This window comes from Xyrauchen texanus, chromosome 40 (assembly GCF_025860055.1).
Source record: "Xyrauchen texanus isolate HMW12.3.18 chromosome 40, RBS_HiC_50CHRs, whole genome shotgun sequence".
NCBI classification, from domain to species: Eukaryota; Metazoa; Chordata; class Actinopteri; order Cypriniformes; family Catostomidae; genus Xyrauchen; species Xyrauchen texanus.
Window position 1 is genome coordinate 35537216 of NC_068315.1, and position 16104 is coordinate 35553319.

Sequence of the window (16104 nt, forward strand, 5' to 3'; positions counted from 1 at the left end):
CTCCTAAAACACACAACCAAGGAACTTGTGCTGAAATCTTTCTAGGGAGTTTTTCTCACCACTGTTACGTTTAGCATGATCATTGGGGTTGTAGAGCAATATTTTCTGTAAAATTGCTATCCGGAACATTATTTAATCTCAATATAAATTATTTACATTGCAATGCAGTACAGATACATTTGAAATGAACTAAAAAAGTTTCTCTTCCGGTTTATATTTACATTTTACATTTACATTTATGCATTTGGCATAACACTTTTATACAAAGCGACTTACAGAGCCCTTATTACAGGGACAATCCCCCCAGAGCAACTTGGAGTTAAGTGCCTTGCTCAAGGACACAATGGAGGTGGCTGTGGGGATTGAACCAACATCCTTCTGATTACCAGATTACCAGTTATGTGCTTAGACCATTACACCACCATCACTCCATCTAGCGGTTTATACATCTAGCGGAAAAATTTTAGTGCAATAACAATATTATAGTCAGTTATTTCATTTTGCGAACAACATGCTGTGTTCATAAGGGGAGCATCATATTTGTGGTCCTGGTCTAGATCATGGGGACATGTTCTTCACAAGTGTCTGAAGGAATAATACAGATTCAATACAAGTTAAAGCAAAAACAAGTATTCAGTTACAGCTGAAGGTCACAAGACACGTTCAATATGAAGGTTGTTATTTGTTAAAGCAAAACATTTTGTCTAAATTGTCCTTTTAGCCGTGGAACTACTTTTCTAGGCAGGTGAATTTCTGGTTATGTGTTCCTGATGTAATTCTTGTGGACGAACTTTGCACATGTTGTTTATTTTTTTGTGGTCATGACAGAAGTTGAAATATTGGGTATAAATGTACACACGAAAGGTTAGTAAGCAATTTGACCACACCAGTAAAAACACAAGTATTTATTATACTCTATAATAATCCTTGCCCCATAGACTTCCATTGTAAGTGCATTACTGTAAACACAATTTTGCTTGTTTTTACAAACTGAGGTACAAGACCAAATGATTAAATGTGGTAATCAACAGTATGCCACCAATTACATAACAAAAACAAAGCATATTCATCTCAGTATAAATAGCATTTAATATATATATAATTTTCTTTGTCTTTAGTTCTCCAGTATGATCAGTGTAAACATATTTCCACAGAGGCAATCACAGTGAGAATTCAGGTAATACTTACACTGCTTATTGTGCCTCTATTATCACAGTCAGTGAGTACAACCATGCATGTGTTATGTATTCAGGATAAAAGAATATATTACAAGTATTATCAACAGTAAAACCCAACTCTTTAAGATCTCCTGACACAGTTTGTGAAACCACTCAACAGATGCTGATTTCTTCGTCTCTTAAGATGGATTCATTCAGAAAATGTCAAAATGTTGCCAGTTAACATGAATTCTGGTTAAATGTCCCTTTATAGACTAATATGAGTGTCAGAAGCTCCTCTGTGTAAAAGTGCTCAGGTTGTGTATTAGTGTGTGTGTGAGAGTGCCTGTTGAAGTGTGATCTCCAGTCTCTGTTGAAGAGCATCCAGATGCACATCCATATGATCCTTTAGTCTCTTCTCCATCTCCTCAATCCTCTTCTCTACAATCTTGTCCAGCACCTGCTCAAAGCCTCCGCAGCACATATGACCCTCCCTGTAAAACAACACAAACTCAACATATGTGGACAAAATAACTGAAGCACTATTGGTGAACTGCATTACATTCTTAAAGAGAAAAAGATTCCAGGATGATGGAATGCAGCTATGCACATTAACTGTGTGTGATGGACATAATGCCCGTCCTGTGAGTGCTTCATTTAAATCCAGACATATGTACGTCTCTTTGCATTTCTGTGACAGCTGAAGGGTGTGCAACAATGGAGGAGGAAATATACACTTTATGATCTCATTGAGAGTGTTTTAAAAGTAATTAGTAATGTCATTACTTTTGATGAAGAATCTGATTACACTTTATGTGTAGTAATTAGTAGTTTGTAGTAGGCTCATTAGGGGGGGGTTTGAGTAACTTACACAAAACTGGTTTGGAATGACATAAAGGTTAGTAAATTAAAAAAAACTTGTTTTAAATAAATGTAAAATAAATTATATATATATATATATATATATATATATATATATATATATATATATATATATATATATATATATATAAGTGCTTAAAGGGCAAGGCTTGCAAGCCGAAGATCCCCATCCCAACCGTGAAGCCAAAGTTCACGGCACCTCCAAAGTTGTGGCAAAATGTCTTAAGGACAACAAAGTCAAAGTATTGGAGTGGCATCACAAAGCCCTGACCTCAATCTGATTGAACATTTGTGGGCAGAACTGAAAACACCAGTTCTGTCTGGAGGAATGGGACAAAATTCCAACAACTTATTGTGAGTAGCTTGTGGAACCCAAAACATTAAGACCCAAGTTAAAAAATGTAAAGGCAATGCTACCAAATACTAACAAAGTGTATGTAAACTTCTGACACACTGGGAATGTGATGAAAGAAATAAAAGCTGAAATAAATTATTCTATACTATTATACTGATATATCACTTTTTTTAGAATGCCCAATTCCCAGAGCGCTCTAAGTCCTCGTGGTGGTGTAGTGACTCCGGGTGGTGGTGGACGAACCTCAGTTGCCTCTGAGTTGCATCTGAGCCTGTCAATCAGTGCATCTCACCACATGGCTTGTTGAGCATCACCACGGAGACATAGCACATGTGGAGGCTTCCACACACATCTCATCATGCACCCCACTGAGAGCGAGAACCACACTATAGTGACCACGAGGAAGTTACCCCATGTGACTCTACCCTCCATAGCAAATGGGCCAATTTGGTTGCTCAGAGTTACTCAGCACACCCTGGATTCAAACTCATGACTCCAGGGGTGGTAGTCAGCATTTACTTGCTGAGATACAATGACCCCCAACATTTCACATTCTTAAAATAAAGTAGCGATCCTAACTGACCTAAGACAGGGAATGTTTTCAATGATTAAATGTCAGGAATTGTGAAAAACTGAGTTTAAATGTATTTAGCTAAGGTGTATATAAATGTATGACTACAACTGCATATATATATATATATATTTAGTTTTTGGTATATATTTAAAAATTGGTGTGGCTCTTTATTGCTCTGGGAAGCACGAGCAGGCAAACAAGGTAGATGAGTAAGCCTAAATGTTTCAAATTTATGCAAGGAATACAAAAGCCCCGACATGGAGAGGATATATATAATAGAAAAAAATATATAGAGAGAAAATTACTCCTCAAAATAGTCAGTAAGAAGCTTTCTCTTCCCGACTGCGAGTGGAGGCTTATTATTCAAAATATTTTAGCTAAAGTTAGCTTCACCGGAGCGGCGCCAAGCAAGCAGTCATGTCAACGATGTCATGTGCTTAGGGTCTTTAGATGTAGGGTGGGGCATTTACATTTTAAAGAGACATGATAACTAGCCTATTAACAAACTTAACATTAATTATTGTAAAAAATTCATTCCGAAATTGACCGTCTCCACTACATGAATTTAATAAGATTTGTCATTATTATTTTTACAAAAATATAAGTATCTTGGAGACACCCCTAAGTCTATTTTTTGCTTCTTATGGGGGGCCCCTAATGCCCTAATGCCCCCCCAATTCTAGCACTGGTTTACACTCTTGGCTACCACAACTGTAGTAACTAGTCATCAGTTCATTGAGAAGCACACAACTCACACTTACCGCTCTCCATTCCTCTTCCTCGTGGCCTCCTCCAGACGGAGCTGTGTGACCTGACCGCATACATTCAGCAGCATGGGCAGCAGCTCTGGGCTGATCGGACATGTGTTAGAACTCTGCAGAGATGACATGACACCTGGGATCTGCTTCTGGTTACTGCTGGACAGATTCTGCTCAGAGACAGACAGTGGATCCAGACCTGACTCCGCCCTTGCAGAGGTGGAAGCCCTGCCTCCTGTTGATAGACCGCTAAAAGCTCCTCCTCCCATGAGCAGAGGAATGAATCCACTCAGCATGTCTGATTTATACTGAACACGATACACAAAGAGACAGGGATTGTTCAATCGTGATGAGAAAGTACCCAGCACACAGCCTCAAAGAAACTATTGTCCAAGTCATGAAATTCAATGAGAATGATCTTGGTTATTAAAAGGTTTGGAATTAAACAAAAGGAAAAAGGGAGATTGTTTGCATCTGATTACATGTTTCTAAAATATTCTTTAAAAAAAAGTGTTTATGTTTATCCAGTAAAATAATGCTTTGCTATAGTATACAATTACTTGTGAAATCAGACATTATATTTTTGGTGTTTTTTTGGGGGAGGGGTTCTACACTTTTGTCCCCAATCTGGAATGTCCAATTCCCAATGCGCTCAAGTCCTCGTGGTGGTGTAGTGACTCGCCTCAATCCGGGTGGTGGAGGACGAATCTCAGTTGTGTCTGAGACCGTCAATCCGCACATTTTATCACGTGACTTGTTGAGCGCGTAACCGCGGAGACAGCGCATGTGGAAGCTTAATGCTATTCTCCACGGCATCCATGCTGAACGTTGAAATAATAAGAGTTTCTCATATACTTTTCTCTAAAAGAAATAAGCTTAAAGCTATATTATATTATTTATTTGAAATAATGTGTACAGTTTACGAGTAATAACATTTAGTTTAGAAACACTTCAAATGTTACTGTCACTTTAAGAGTTCATTGAGCACCTCATAGTGTTCCAGCGAACATCAACGACAATCTCTCGGTTTATTTAGCACATCCATGTTGCGTGAGATTAAAATTCATATTTCTTTTAACTTTTTTTTTCTGACTGTAAAGAACAGAAAGGATGTTCAGACACATTATTTAATGAAAGTGGTGTCGCCTCATCTTTGATGGACACACATTACACGGAGAAAACGATTCGCTTTAAACTCAGGCACTTTTCAACAAAATAAAGCGATTTTCCAGGTATTCCAGTAAATACATTTCTAAAAGCTAAATTCAAGCACTTCAAGGACCTTGTGTGAACCCTGTAAACAGTGTAGAAAAAAGTACAGTGGGAATAAAATCAAGCGATAGAGAGATTACGATGTGTAACGGGCACATAATTTATGATCACATGGACAGAAAACAATGTTGCAAGTTATGCCATGATATGATTTGTAATTTTTTGGTTTGTAATATCAAAATTCGATATATCATCCCATCCCTATTATCAGGACAATCAAATATCAGGATCCAAAGCATTATAATAAATTATATTCAGCAATATACAGTTTAATACAGTAAAATCATCTGTAAACAGTGCAGATACACTCTTGTGCTGAAAACAGCATTGTTGCTCAATGCAGCCATTACATGCGCTCGAATGAGGACAAATCATCTAAAACACTTTAAAAGCTGGCACACTTGGACCTCTGAGTCATCAGACTGACATCCATGAAAGCTGCACGATTGATTACATTGAAACTGAAAGTGTGGCATGATGTTGCACGAGTTTATCAAAATGATTGCACTCCCTTTCTCCATTGTGATTGATTTGATTGATGCCGATGAGTGCACTCACTTGGTCATTAAAGATTTAAGGAGACTTGCGTGTGGTAAAAACAAACAGTTTTGTGAAATACGCTGCTAATTTGTAATAATTTTCTCAATAGATTAAAACTTGTAGCAGATACACTCACTAAAAATGTACAGTCTCTCTCTTCTGGATAACGAATGAAAACTTCTGATGACTCATCATGTTTACAGGGGCGTTTAATAACTATGCTCCAACTTCCTGTTATAATAGGACATACGTCCACACATGAAAGAACACTGCACTAATAAAATCATTTCATGTGGTCTTTAAAATAATCCCTTTTTTTAACTGGTGCAGTGGGGTGGGCTTGGGCAAGCTAACCAAAGCCAATTGTGCACCTGAATCGAACCTGAGCTCGTCGCCTTTGATGTTTTCAGTCAACAACTAATCTGCATCTATAAAGGTCAAAGTACTTTGGTTGTCCACGTTGCTGATCCCTCAGCGCTCAATATACGTGAAGCAGATTTGGTAATCGGGTACAGTCTGTGCGGACTGACAATCAGCGTGCGGTCCATATTTCCTCAACACGCACTGTGCTTTTCCACGAGAGTCTTGTAGTGTGAGACATGCTATGACTAGTTGTAGATGCTACGACAGATTTCAAAGCAGCTTGACATCTTACCATCAATTTGTCAGGTGTGTGTCAGAAATGAATGTTTCCCTTTTGCATTTTTTCCATTTTGTAAGGGCTTTTTTATTTCTTTATACAATGACCCTGTTTCATCCTTTCATATCAAATACTTCAATTTAACCAGTTAATTCAATTTGAATAAAGAGAATCAACATCAACATCCGGGGAGCCGGGACTGTAGGATTTTGGAGCCAGGGTGCCGTGACAACGGCATGCACCGTTCGATGACCCAGGGAGTGAGGAAATCGCTCTTTTATTGACAATGTGGGTAAAAGGAAAATAAGGATTTTCCTCCCGGCCCTCCACCGGGGGATGGAGTGGTCTTGAGACCAGCTCCGGAACGAACATCTGACTGCCTGGGTCTTCCGTCTTAGGAGCGCTTAGGAGATTTATGGGTCCTGTACGCCGCCTGTGGGGTTCTCAACTCTGGGGCTGAGAGCTGTGCCCAGGTTGAGACAGAGCTGCCTGTTGTTTAGGCACAGGGGGATGCCCTCGGCGGGCAGGCGGAGCGTGGGCTGCGCTGGAGCGGCGCAGCAGCATGATGTTGGATATAGCCTCCGTCTGCCTCTTTACCACTGAAAACTGCTGGCCGAAGTCATCGATGGTGTCACCGAAGAGGCCAAGCTGGGAGACGGGGACGTTGAGAAAGCATGCCTTGTCAATGTTGCACATCTCGACCATGTTCGACCACATCGGGGTCGGGACTACCCAGGTGCAGTTCTTTGAATGCCTTGGCTAGGTGGACCTGCAGGAGAGCCATGGCGTGCAGGGCGGAGACGGCCTCTCTGGTGGTGCTGTAGGATTTTGAAGTCAGCGACGTCAGGTGGCGGCATTTTTGGGACACAGGTGGATAGCAACCGCTCTATCCACCTGGGGGACCTCCATGTACCCGTGGGCCGCCCGCCGTCAAGGGTAGTGGGAGCGGACAAGCGAGGGGTTCAATTTCAGGCAGTAAAAGGTGCCCTCCACGACCTCGTCAACTTGTCATGCTCCTCCGGGACCAAAGGTACTGAGGGGGACATGTCTGGGAGTGGCACCCTGACCCGAGGTACCAATCGTTGAGCCGTGAAGGCTGTTGAGAGGACGGAGGGTTCCAGTCCAAGCCCACGCTAAAGGCAGCCCAGGCAAGCATGTCGGCCATCTGCGCATCAGCGTCAGACTGGGCGAACTGACCCGAAGGTGGCAGCCCATTCGAGTCCTCTGCGTCAGATGCCTGAATGCTCTCCGATGCAGACACAGGTGAGTGGAACAGTGGTGAGATTTCAGCTTGCTGCTGCACAAACGCTCGGCTCTGAAGAAAAAATCTGACTCACAGACACACGCCCGCTTCCCTTTATACCCGTATGTCGGAGGGCGGGACATGCAAATTCTGTCTGCCAATTTCTCATTGGCCTTTTCTCAAGTTCAGAGGTACACGAGGCTCCCAAAGAAGACCCTTTGTGTCACTTCATTCGACACAACGTAGAGTGAGTGACAGAAGGGGAACCCTGTTTATCTGGAAAGATGTATTGCTGTTTATTTAATTATTTGCTTTGTGTTACAGGAAAGTTCCAGGTCTCAAACTTAGTGTATTATTTTGGCATTGCTCCCTCCTGATGCCATTTGTGTTTCCACTCCTTTTTTTGTGTGTCATTAAATCCAATGTCAGTTTTATCCTTGCTGAAATAATATTTCTATTGCTGGAGATGGGGAGTTTCCTGGGTTCTCTCTCCACTTTTGTTACCTCTGCCCTAAACCCCTAGACTGAAAAGGGAGCAGACTGTAACAGGTGTAACAGTTGTTTTAGTATTTGTTGACATTACATCGTCATGGCAATGAAGTTGTGAAATTGTCTATATCATCACACAGATGTGGTTAGTAAGTGATTTTATCACAGTAAAATCATGTTAACACACATATTGTTTATGTCTAGTGTTTATACTTTTGAAATGGTGAGTATTGTACGTTTTAACAGATTGACCCCATTGACTTCCATTGTAAACCAGGTTTTAGCTTTTATTTAAAGAAAAGGAAGGACAACTTCAAATGTATTTTTGTGGTAATCAGTATTTTGCCCCAAATGCTGTCGATTGTATTGAACCCGGAATATTCCTTTAATCAAAACCAAGGAACTCCTACATGCCAATTGAACAGCGGCAGCTCGTCAGAGGAGGCAAGGGATGCTCAGCCTCTGAACTGATGTGGAGTGTGAGAAGTGGAGTACCGGTCTGAGTGCATCTATTGTGTGAGGATCCGCCACTGAATCGGCAACATCTGCATGGCGGACATCATTTTATATAATAATGTTTCGAAGATGAGAGCAGTCACGATAAAGTAGTCTACTTTAATAAGAGATTGCATCCAGACCTGCTGCTGGCACTGCACCAACTCCATGAGGTTCTGAGCTCCTGGTGTGAGGGTGATGCCCATCTCCTCTATCATAGCCTGCACACGCAGCAGATCAATGCATGGGTCCACAATCGCACCTCCCTGTCTGTCCTTGAGCGTCTCCAGTCCAACAGCCAGCCGGGCGATAGCCACAGAGGAGCATCCACTCAGAGACAGCAGCGGTACAGACACACACCACTGATGCTGAGTCAGTCTGAATGTGTGTAATGAGAGACAGTGGCTTTGATGACACGCTCCCTATACCTTCACTTCACAGGATGCAGCAGGACTTTCCACCACCACACAGCTCCTGTACAAAGACCTCTTATCCTCAGACCTATCAGAAACAGACAAACAGCAGTAGTCAGACGTTTGATAGTTCAATAGCTTTATAACAATTGCAAATGATATCAAGTTATTATGGCCACATTTGTCTGTTCATCAAAAAATGTGTTTGATTGTTTTTAATGCCATCCAAGCTTCTATGGCTGTTTTCATGGTGAAAAGGTTAGAACAGGTTAAAAACTAAAAACAGTAAGAAAAAACAAACAAACAAACAAACTTTAATTGAATCAACAAACATTTTATTTGTTTTTTGGAATCAACAATTAAAACAAATTTTATTTGTTTTAATTGACTCAAAAAACATTTTATTTGTTTTAATTGACTCAAAAAACATTTTATTTGTTTTACTGGAATCAACAAACATTTTATTTGTTTTATTGGAATCAACAAACATTTCATTTGTTTTACTGGAATCAACAAACATTTTATTTGTTTTATTGGAATCAACAAACATTTCATTTGTTTTACTGGAATCAACAAACATTTTTTTTTTTACTGGAATCAACAAACATTTCGTTTGTTTTACTGGAATCAACAAACATTTTTTTTTTACTGGAATCAACAAACATTTTATTTGTTTTATTGGAATCAACAAACATTTCATTTGTTTTACTGGAATCAACAAACATTTTTTTTTTTTACTGGAATCAACAAACATTTTTTTTTTTTACTGGAATCAACAAACATTTCATTTGTTTTACTGGAATCAACAAACATTTCATTTGTTTTACTGGTGTCACGATTCCCTTGTTGTCTGCCCTGGTTTTCACTTGTCATTGTTATATGTACTACACTTCCCAGAATCCACCTGCCATCACCACTGCCATTTTGTTCATTGTTCTCACCTGTGTCTAATTAAGTCATCACTCCCTGGTTATTTAAGCCCTGCTTTTTGTTCACTCCTTGTCGTTCGTTGAATGTAGTTCAAGCCTGGTCTGTGTTCCTTGCCCTAGTTCTCTGTTTATGTTTATTTCCCCATTGAGGGTTTTTCCTTTGTTTATTCATTTAATAAAGAAGTCCCGCATTTAGATCCTCTCTCCTCGCTGCCTCATTCGTAACAGAACGAACGACCAACCATGGATCTAGCGGTTTCACAAGCCAACTGCAGTCTGCTCAGCTTGATGCGGGGAAGCCGTCCGGTGGAGCACCACATCCGTGATTTCCTCAAGCTGGCGAGGGTCATGGACTTCCCAGACTCCCTCCTGGTGGGTTTTTTCCGGGCCAACCTGAACGGTGCACTCAAGGAGCGGTTCTGTTACGAATGAGGCAGCGAGGAGAGAGGATCTAAATGCGGGACTTCTTTATTAAATGAACAAACAAATAAACAAAGGAAAAACCCTCAATGGGGGAAATAAACACAGAGAACTAGGGCAAGGAACACAGACCAGGCTTGAACTACATTCAACGAATGACAAGGAGTGGCTTAAATAACCAGGGAGTGATGACTGAATTGGACACAGGTGAGAACAATGAACAAAATGGCAGTGGTGATGGCAGGTGGATTCTGGGAAGTGTAGTACATATAACAATGACAAGTGAAACCCAGGGCAGACAACAAGGGAATCGTGACAACTGGAATCAACAAACATTTCATTTGTTTTACTGGAATCAACAAACATTTTATTTGTTTTACTGGAATCAACAAACATTTCATTTGTTTTACTGGAATCAACAAACATTTCATTTGTTTTACTGGAATCAACAAACCTTTTATTTGTTTTACTGGAATCAACAAACATTTCATTTGTTTTACTGGAATCAACAAATATTGTATTAGTTTAAATTGACTCAACAAACATTTTATTTGTTTTACTGGAATCAACAAACATTTCATTTGTTTTACTGGAATCAACAAACATTTTATTTGTTTTACTGGAATCAACAAACCTTTTATTTGTTTTACTGGAATCAACAAACATTTCATTTGTTTTACTGGAATCAACAAATATTGTATTAGTTTAAATTGACTCAACAAACATTTTATTTGTTTTATTTGACTCGACAAACATTTTATTTGTTTTAAATGAATCAATATTACCAACGTGGTTGGTAATATTCAAACTCTTTTGTCAAAAGGTTTATTAAACAAACTATTTCGCTTTTTGTGCATGTAAATTAAGATGCGCAATCTCACCAATTCCTCGCTGACGGAGGAATTGGTGAGATCCGTGCAGAGTGTCCGTCAACTCGCACCTGAACCCGTGCCTTCAGCGCCTCAAACTAATCAGATGCCGATCGCTATGCCTCACAATACTGCAGTCACCAGCCCACGTCTAGCCTTTCCAGAGAAATTTGACGGAACTCCCTCCAAATGTAAGGGCATTCTTAATGCAATGCTCAATGTTCTTGACCCAACAACCCGCATGCTATCCTTCAGACGAGAGCAAAATCTCCCTGGTGTGCTCGCTGATCATGGGAAGGGTGCTTGATTGGGCACCCGCGGTCTGGGCCAATCAAGGTTTGAACCGAATTATGTTCGATGTCTGCATTCAGCGTTTGACAGAGGTCTTTGAACATTCTGAGGGAGGAAGGAGCGCCGGGGACCAACTGCTTACACTTCGTCAGGGAAATAGGACAGCAGCTGATTTCGCGCAGTCTTTCCGCACTCTTGCGGCGCAAACCGTTTGGGTGGAGGATACCCTGAAACAATTTTTCCGTCAAGGTTTGAACATGGAGGTACAGTCAGAGCTGGCCTGTCATGATGAGGGCATCACTCTGGACCAATTCATTAACCTGGCCATTCGTATCGACAATCTCATTCGCTCCAGGAGACCAGGCCGATGGCCCAAACCTCTCAGCCCTATGCATCAATACAGCGAGGACACTGAACCCATGCAAGTCGGCCGAACTCATCTCTCCCAGGAGGAGCGGGAACACCGCATTATCAACCATCTCTGGCTATATTGTGGTCAAGTGGGACATCTGAGAGCAAATTGCCCAATGCGACCCTCACAAACACGCAGGCACAGGGTGAGTTTACTAATTTCCTCAATACAAACTACTACTTGTTTTGAGGTGCCCATAAGTTTAACCTGCTCGTCTGATTACATCATTACTAAAGCTTTGTTGGATTTGGGCGGCAGGTAATTTTATTGATGAAGCCTGATGCACAGATGTCCGCTATGCTTCCCCAGGCTGCCGCGAGCATGAGGTGGACTGAAAACCTCCGTCCCCCCCTCACAGCTACAAGATGCTGAGATGGGCATGGCGCTGCGGCACATGCCATGTATTAATCACCCCTTCCTGCCATCAGACTTTCAACCCTTGGACAGACCTCTGTTTTCTGCAGACAGGAGTCCCCCTACAGCAGGTGTCCAGACGTGTCGTGGTCACCAAAGACACCTCTTAACTGGCTAGGGGTGCCTACGGGCACGCAGCCGCTGGCTCCTGGATCGGGCCCCACCTGCGTTGGCATATCAACTACCTTGAGTTGTTGGCTGTACTCCTTGCCCTGCAGAGGTCTCTCCCGCTGATTCGGGGCAAGCACATCTTGATCCGTTCAGACAGCATTGCCACGGTGGTGTACATATATCGCCAAGGCGGCGTACACTCCCGTCACATGTCACAACTCCTCCTTTGGAGCCAGCCTTGACTCAGGTCACTGCTCGCCACTCATACAACACGATGGCGGACGTGCAGTCGTGACAGATCTCGCTCAGCGGAGAGTGGAGGCTTCACCCCCAGGTGGTTCACCTGATTTGGGGCCGCTTCGGCAGGGCACAGAGAGATCTCTTGCCTCCCAAGACAACTTCCACTGCCCGCTCTGGTACTCCCCAATGGAGGCCCCTCTCGGTACAGATGCGCTTTCACACAGCTGGCCCCGAGTGCTGCGCAAGTACGCATTCCCCCAGTGAGCCTTCTTGCACTGGTGCTGTGCAAGGTCAGGGAGGATGAGGAACAGGTCACTTTAGTGGCTCCTTACTGGCCCACTCGGACCTGGTTCTCGGATCTCATGCTCCTCACGAAAGCACCTCCCTGGAAAATTCCCCTGAGGAAGGACCTCCTTTCCCTCTGGCACCATGCCCAGACCTCTGGATTCTCCATGTCTGGCCTCTGGATGGGACGTGGAAGACTTAAGCGGTCTACCACCTACAGTCGTAGACACGATCAACTGAGCCAGAGCTCCCCCAGGCAGCTTTACATCCTCAAGTGGCATCAAGTGAAGACCCGCAGAAATGCGCAGTTCGGTCAGTGCTTTCAATCCTGCAGGAGAGGTTGGAGGGGAGGCTGTCCCCTTCCACCTTGAAGGTGTATGTTGCTGCTATCACAGCCCACCACGACGCATTGGATGGCAAGAACCTTGGTAAGCACGACTTGATTATCAGGTACCTTAATAGGCGACCAAAGGTTGAACCCTTCCCGGCCAAGCCTGTTCCCCTCCCGGGATCTCTCAGTGGTCCTCTCAGGCCTTCAGAGACCCCCCTTCAAGCCGCTTGATTCAGTCGAGCTCAAAGCCCTCTCCTTAAAGACCGGGCTACGTCCCCTAGGTTCCTACAATCCCCTTCAGGTTTTAGGTCGTAAACCTGCAAGCGAAGCTGCCCCGGGAGGGGACAGACCCAGCCTCTTCGTTGCTGTGTCTGGTATGTGCTGATCCATGTGGACCGCACGCAGGGCCCTAGATGCTCTGAGCAGCTTTTTGTCTGTTTTGGCAGACAGCGGAAAGGGAATGCTGTCTCCAAACAGAGGTTAGCTCATTGGGTTGTTGATGCTATCACACCCAGGCCGTGCCCCCCTTGAGGGTTTGAGCACACTCTCTAAGCATGGCATCCTTGTGGGCACTAGCCCATGACACCTCCCAAAGAGACATCTGCAGAGCAGTGGGCTGGGCAACACCCAACACATTTGCTAGATTCTACAACCTCAGGGTTGATTTGGGTCCGTGTTTTGTCAGGTCCGAGCCGGTAGAACTCGGTAATATGGAACAGCCGACCGGGTGTTCCACTTGCACCTTGTGCCCTTCACCAAGTTGATCCAGTGTGACTTCTTTCCCAGGTTAACCACTAAGCTCTCGCTTCCTGGATGCTCTTCCTGCCTAGCCCTCTGGCCGGCGAATTCAGATTCTATCTGCCAACTTGACATTGGCCTCACAGGAGCCAACCAGTGCAGAGTGTGTTTGAGTACTGTTAGTGACATGCTAAGTCAGCATCACCATATAGCTGCATTAACTCACATATTCAATTAAAATATGCAACAATTCATAGTAGACCAAAGCATTGGTATATAAACTGTATAGATCCCTTCAAAATTGATCATTTGTGGTCATTTAAAGCAACTGATCATTAACAATACTGTAAAAAATATATTTTTATTTTTTAGAAATTAAAAAAGTAAGTCATTTCATTTTTGTGACCAAGCAGAAATTATTACTAGTATTAGAAAATGTGTCTATAACCCCATCTAGCCATGCAAGATTGAAGATCTAATTCAGGCTAATTCAAAGAATACAATTAGAAAATGCTTGTGCAAAAGGCCGTCATGATGCTCTCTCTGCTCTCTCTCTCTCTCTCTCTCTCTCTCTCTCTCTCTCTCTCTCTCTCTCTCTCTCTCTCTCTCTCTCTCTCTCTCTCTCTCTCTCACAACGAGATCTGCTTTAAGTAATACCAATCGAATCACCACCCCATGTTTCACCAAAATATTTTAGTGAAGTAGGAGCTGCCATCTAGTGGTGTTTTATTAAAAATACCGGAATATGAAGTAAAACTCTTTTTGCTTCTTTATTTTCTTACAAGTAACATTAACGATTTTCAAAAAGCAACCACACTGCACTCAATATGAATCTTGAGGAGAGATATAAAAATGGCATATCCTAATATAATCTGTATTCTTTAAGCTGCGTTTACTTGGAATCCTATTTAGAAAATTATTTTTATAAAGCATAATTCGGTATATCCTTACCTGGAGAGAAAGAAACTGAACAGGAATAAAAAATGTTGTCCAAATGTATCTCTTCTGCAAGCAGCTTTAACGATTAAAAGTATGTTTAGTGACTAAAAAACTGTTGAAATAATCAAACAATGAATCATAAGCGAGAAATAGATATCACAGAACTGTAATCATTCATTCTCATGAGCTGCTGATGCTGAGAAATAGCACCGAAAGAAAGCAACAAACGATCGGCCCCTGCCGTTATTATAGGCCAACACCTACGATGCGTCAGAGGGGCTTTATGACATCACAACACAAAACGTGCTTGCGTCATACTGTAGAATGAACGTGAGAACAGTTCTGAAAGGTAGAACTTATTACGTAAGGTCTTTAAAAGGAACTGTGGTACAGAAATGATGTTCCCATTCACATTACACAGAACATGCCGAAAATCTGTCAGTGAATATTGCTTTTACTTCTTGATCTGGAAGACACATATATTGATAAAACGTTTGTTTTCATTTAATCATAACTTTTAGGGGAGACCGGGGCTAGTTGTCACAAGGTTTTGAGTACAAAATCTAATTCCACAAATGCATTTCTCTAGCAGTGGTTTTGTATATTAGTTTTTAAAAACGGTGTTCAAAACCCTATTAAATGAGGATAAGTTTTTGTAAAATCTGTCCTCCAAACTAAAATTCCAATATCATCATATTTTTCTAATAGTTGTTGGGTACAAGTGATTACAGTATTGAGCAGACTTTTGACATTGAAACATTTCATAAACATTCATAAACATTGACATATCAATGTCTTGTACTGATAATAAATGTTGATTACAGCTTTGTAAGCAGTAAAACACACTCATCATGCATATAATGTTCACCTATCAGCCACAACATTAAAACCACCAGCTTAATATTGTGTAGGTCCCCCTCATGCCACCAAAATAGCACCAACCCGAAACCCAAAACAAAGCCAACAGAGAATGGTCCAGACTGGTTCAAACTGATAAAGTCTACAGTAACTCAGAAAACCGCTCTGTACAATTGTGATGAGAAGAATATCATCTCAGAATGCTGTTCTAGAAACTGTTGTGTGTGAAAATCCCAGAAATACTCAAACCAGCCCGTCTGACACCAACAATCATGCCACGCTCCATATCACTGAGATCACATTATTCCCCATTCTGATGGTTGATGTGAACATTAACTGAAGCTCCTGACCCATATCTGCATGATGATTTTATGCACTGCTGCCACATGATTGGCTGATTAGATAATCACACGGATGATTGTTGGTGTCAGATGGGCTGGTTTGAGTAT

General features: G+C 42.0%; 1 protein-coding gene across 1 annotated transcript; it reads right to left on the reverse strand.

Moving 5' to 3' along the window:
* Positions 1–931: 931 nt before the first annotated feature.
* On the reverse strand, positions 932–10097 carry LOC127633355 (ATPase PAAT-like). Its single transcript, XM_052112388.1, has 5 exons — positions 9990–10097; positions 8834–8956; positions 8549–8767; positions 3730–4034; positions 932–1651 (listed from the first exon to the last, which is right to left on the reverse strand). Exons 1-5 carry the CDS (start codon positions 10095–10097, stop codon positions 1483–1485), a joined length of 924 nt encoding a protein of 307 aa, XP_051968348.1. The 3' UTR covers positions 932–1482.
* Positions 10098–16104: the final 6007 nt, after the last annotated feature.

Coding starts and splice junctions, on each gene's coding strand:
- LOC127633355 (XM_052112388.1), bottom strand. CDS start 10,097: ATGACCCTCGCCAGCTTGAGGAAATCACGGATGTGGTGCTCCACCGGA. Junction 8,768..8,833: donor CTGCATCCTGTGAAGTGAAG/GTATAGGGAGCG, acceptor ACTCAGCATCAG/TGGTGTGTGTCTGTACCGCT. Junction 1,652..3,729: donor AGGAAGAGGAATGGAGAGCG/GTAAGTGTGAGT, acceptor GTTGTTTTACAG/GGAGGGTCATATGTGCTGCG.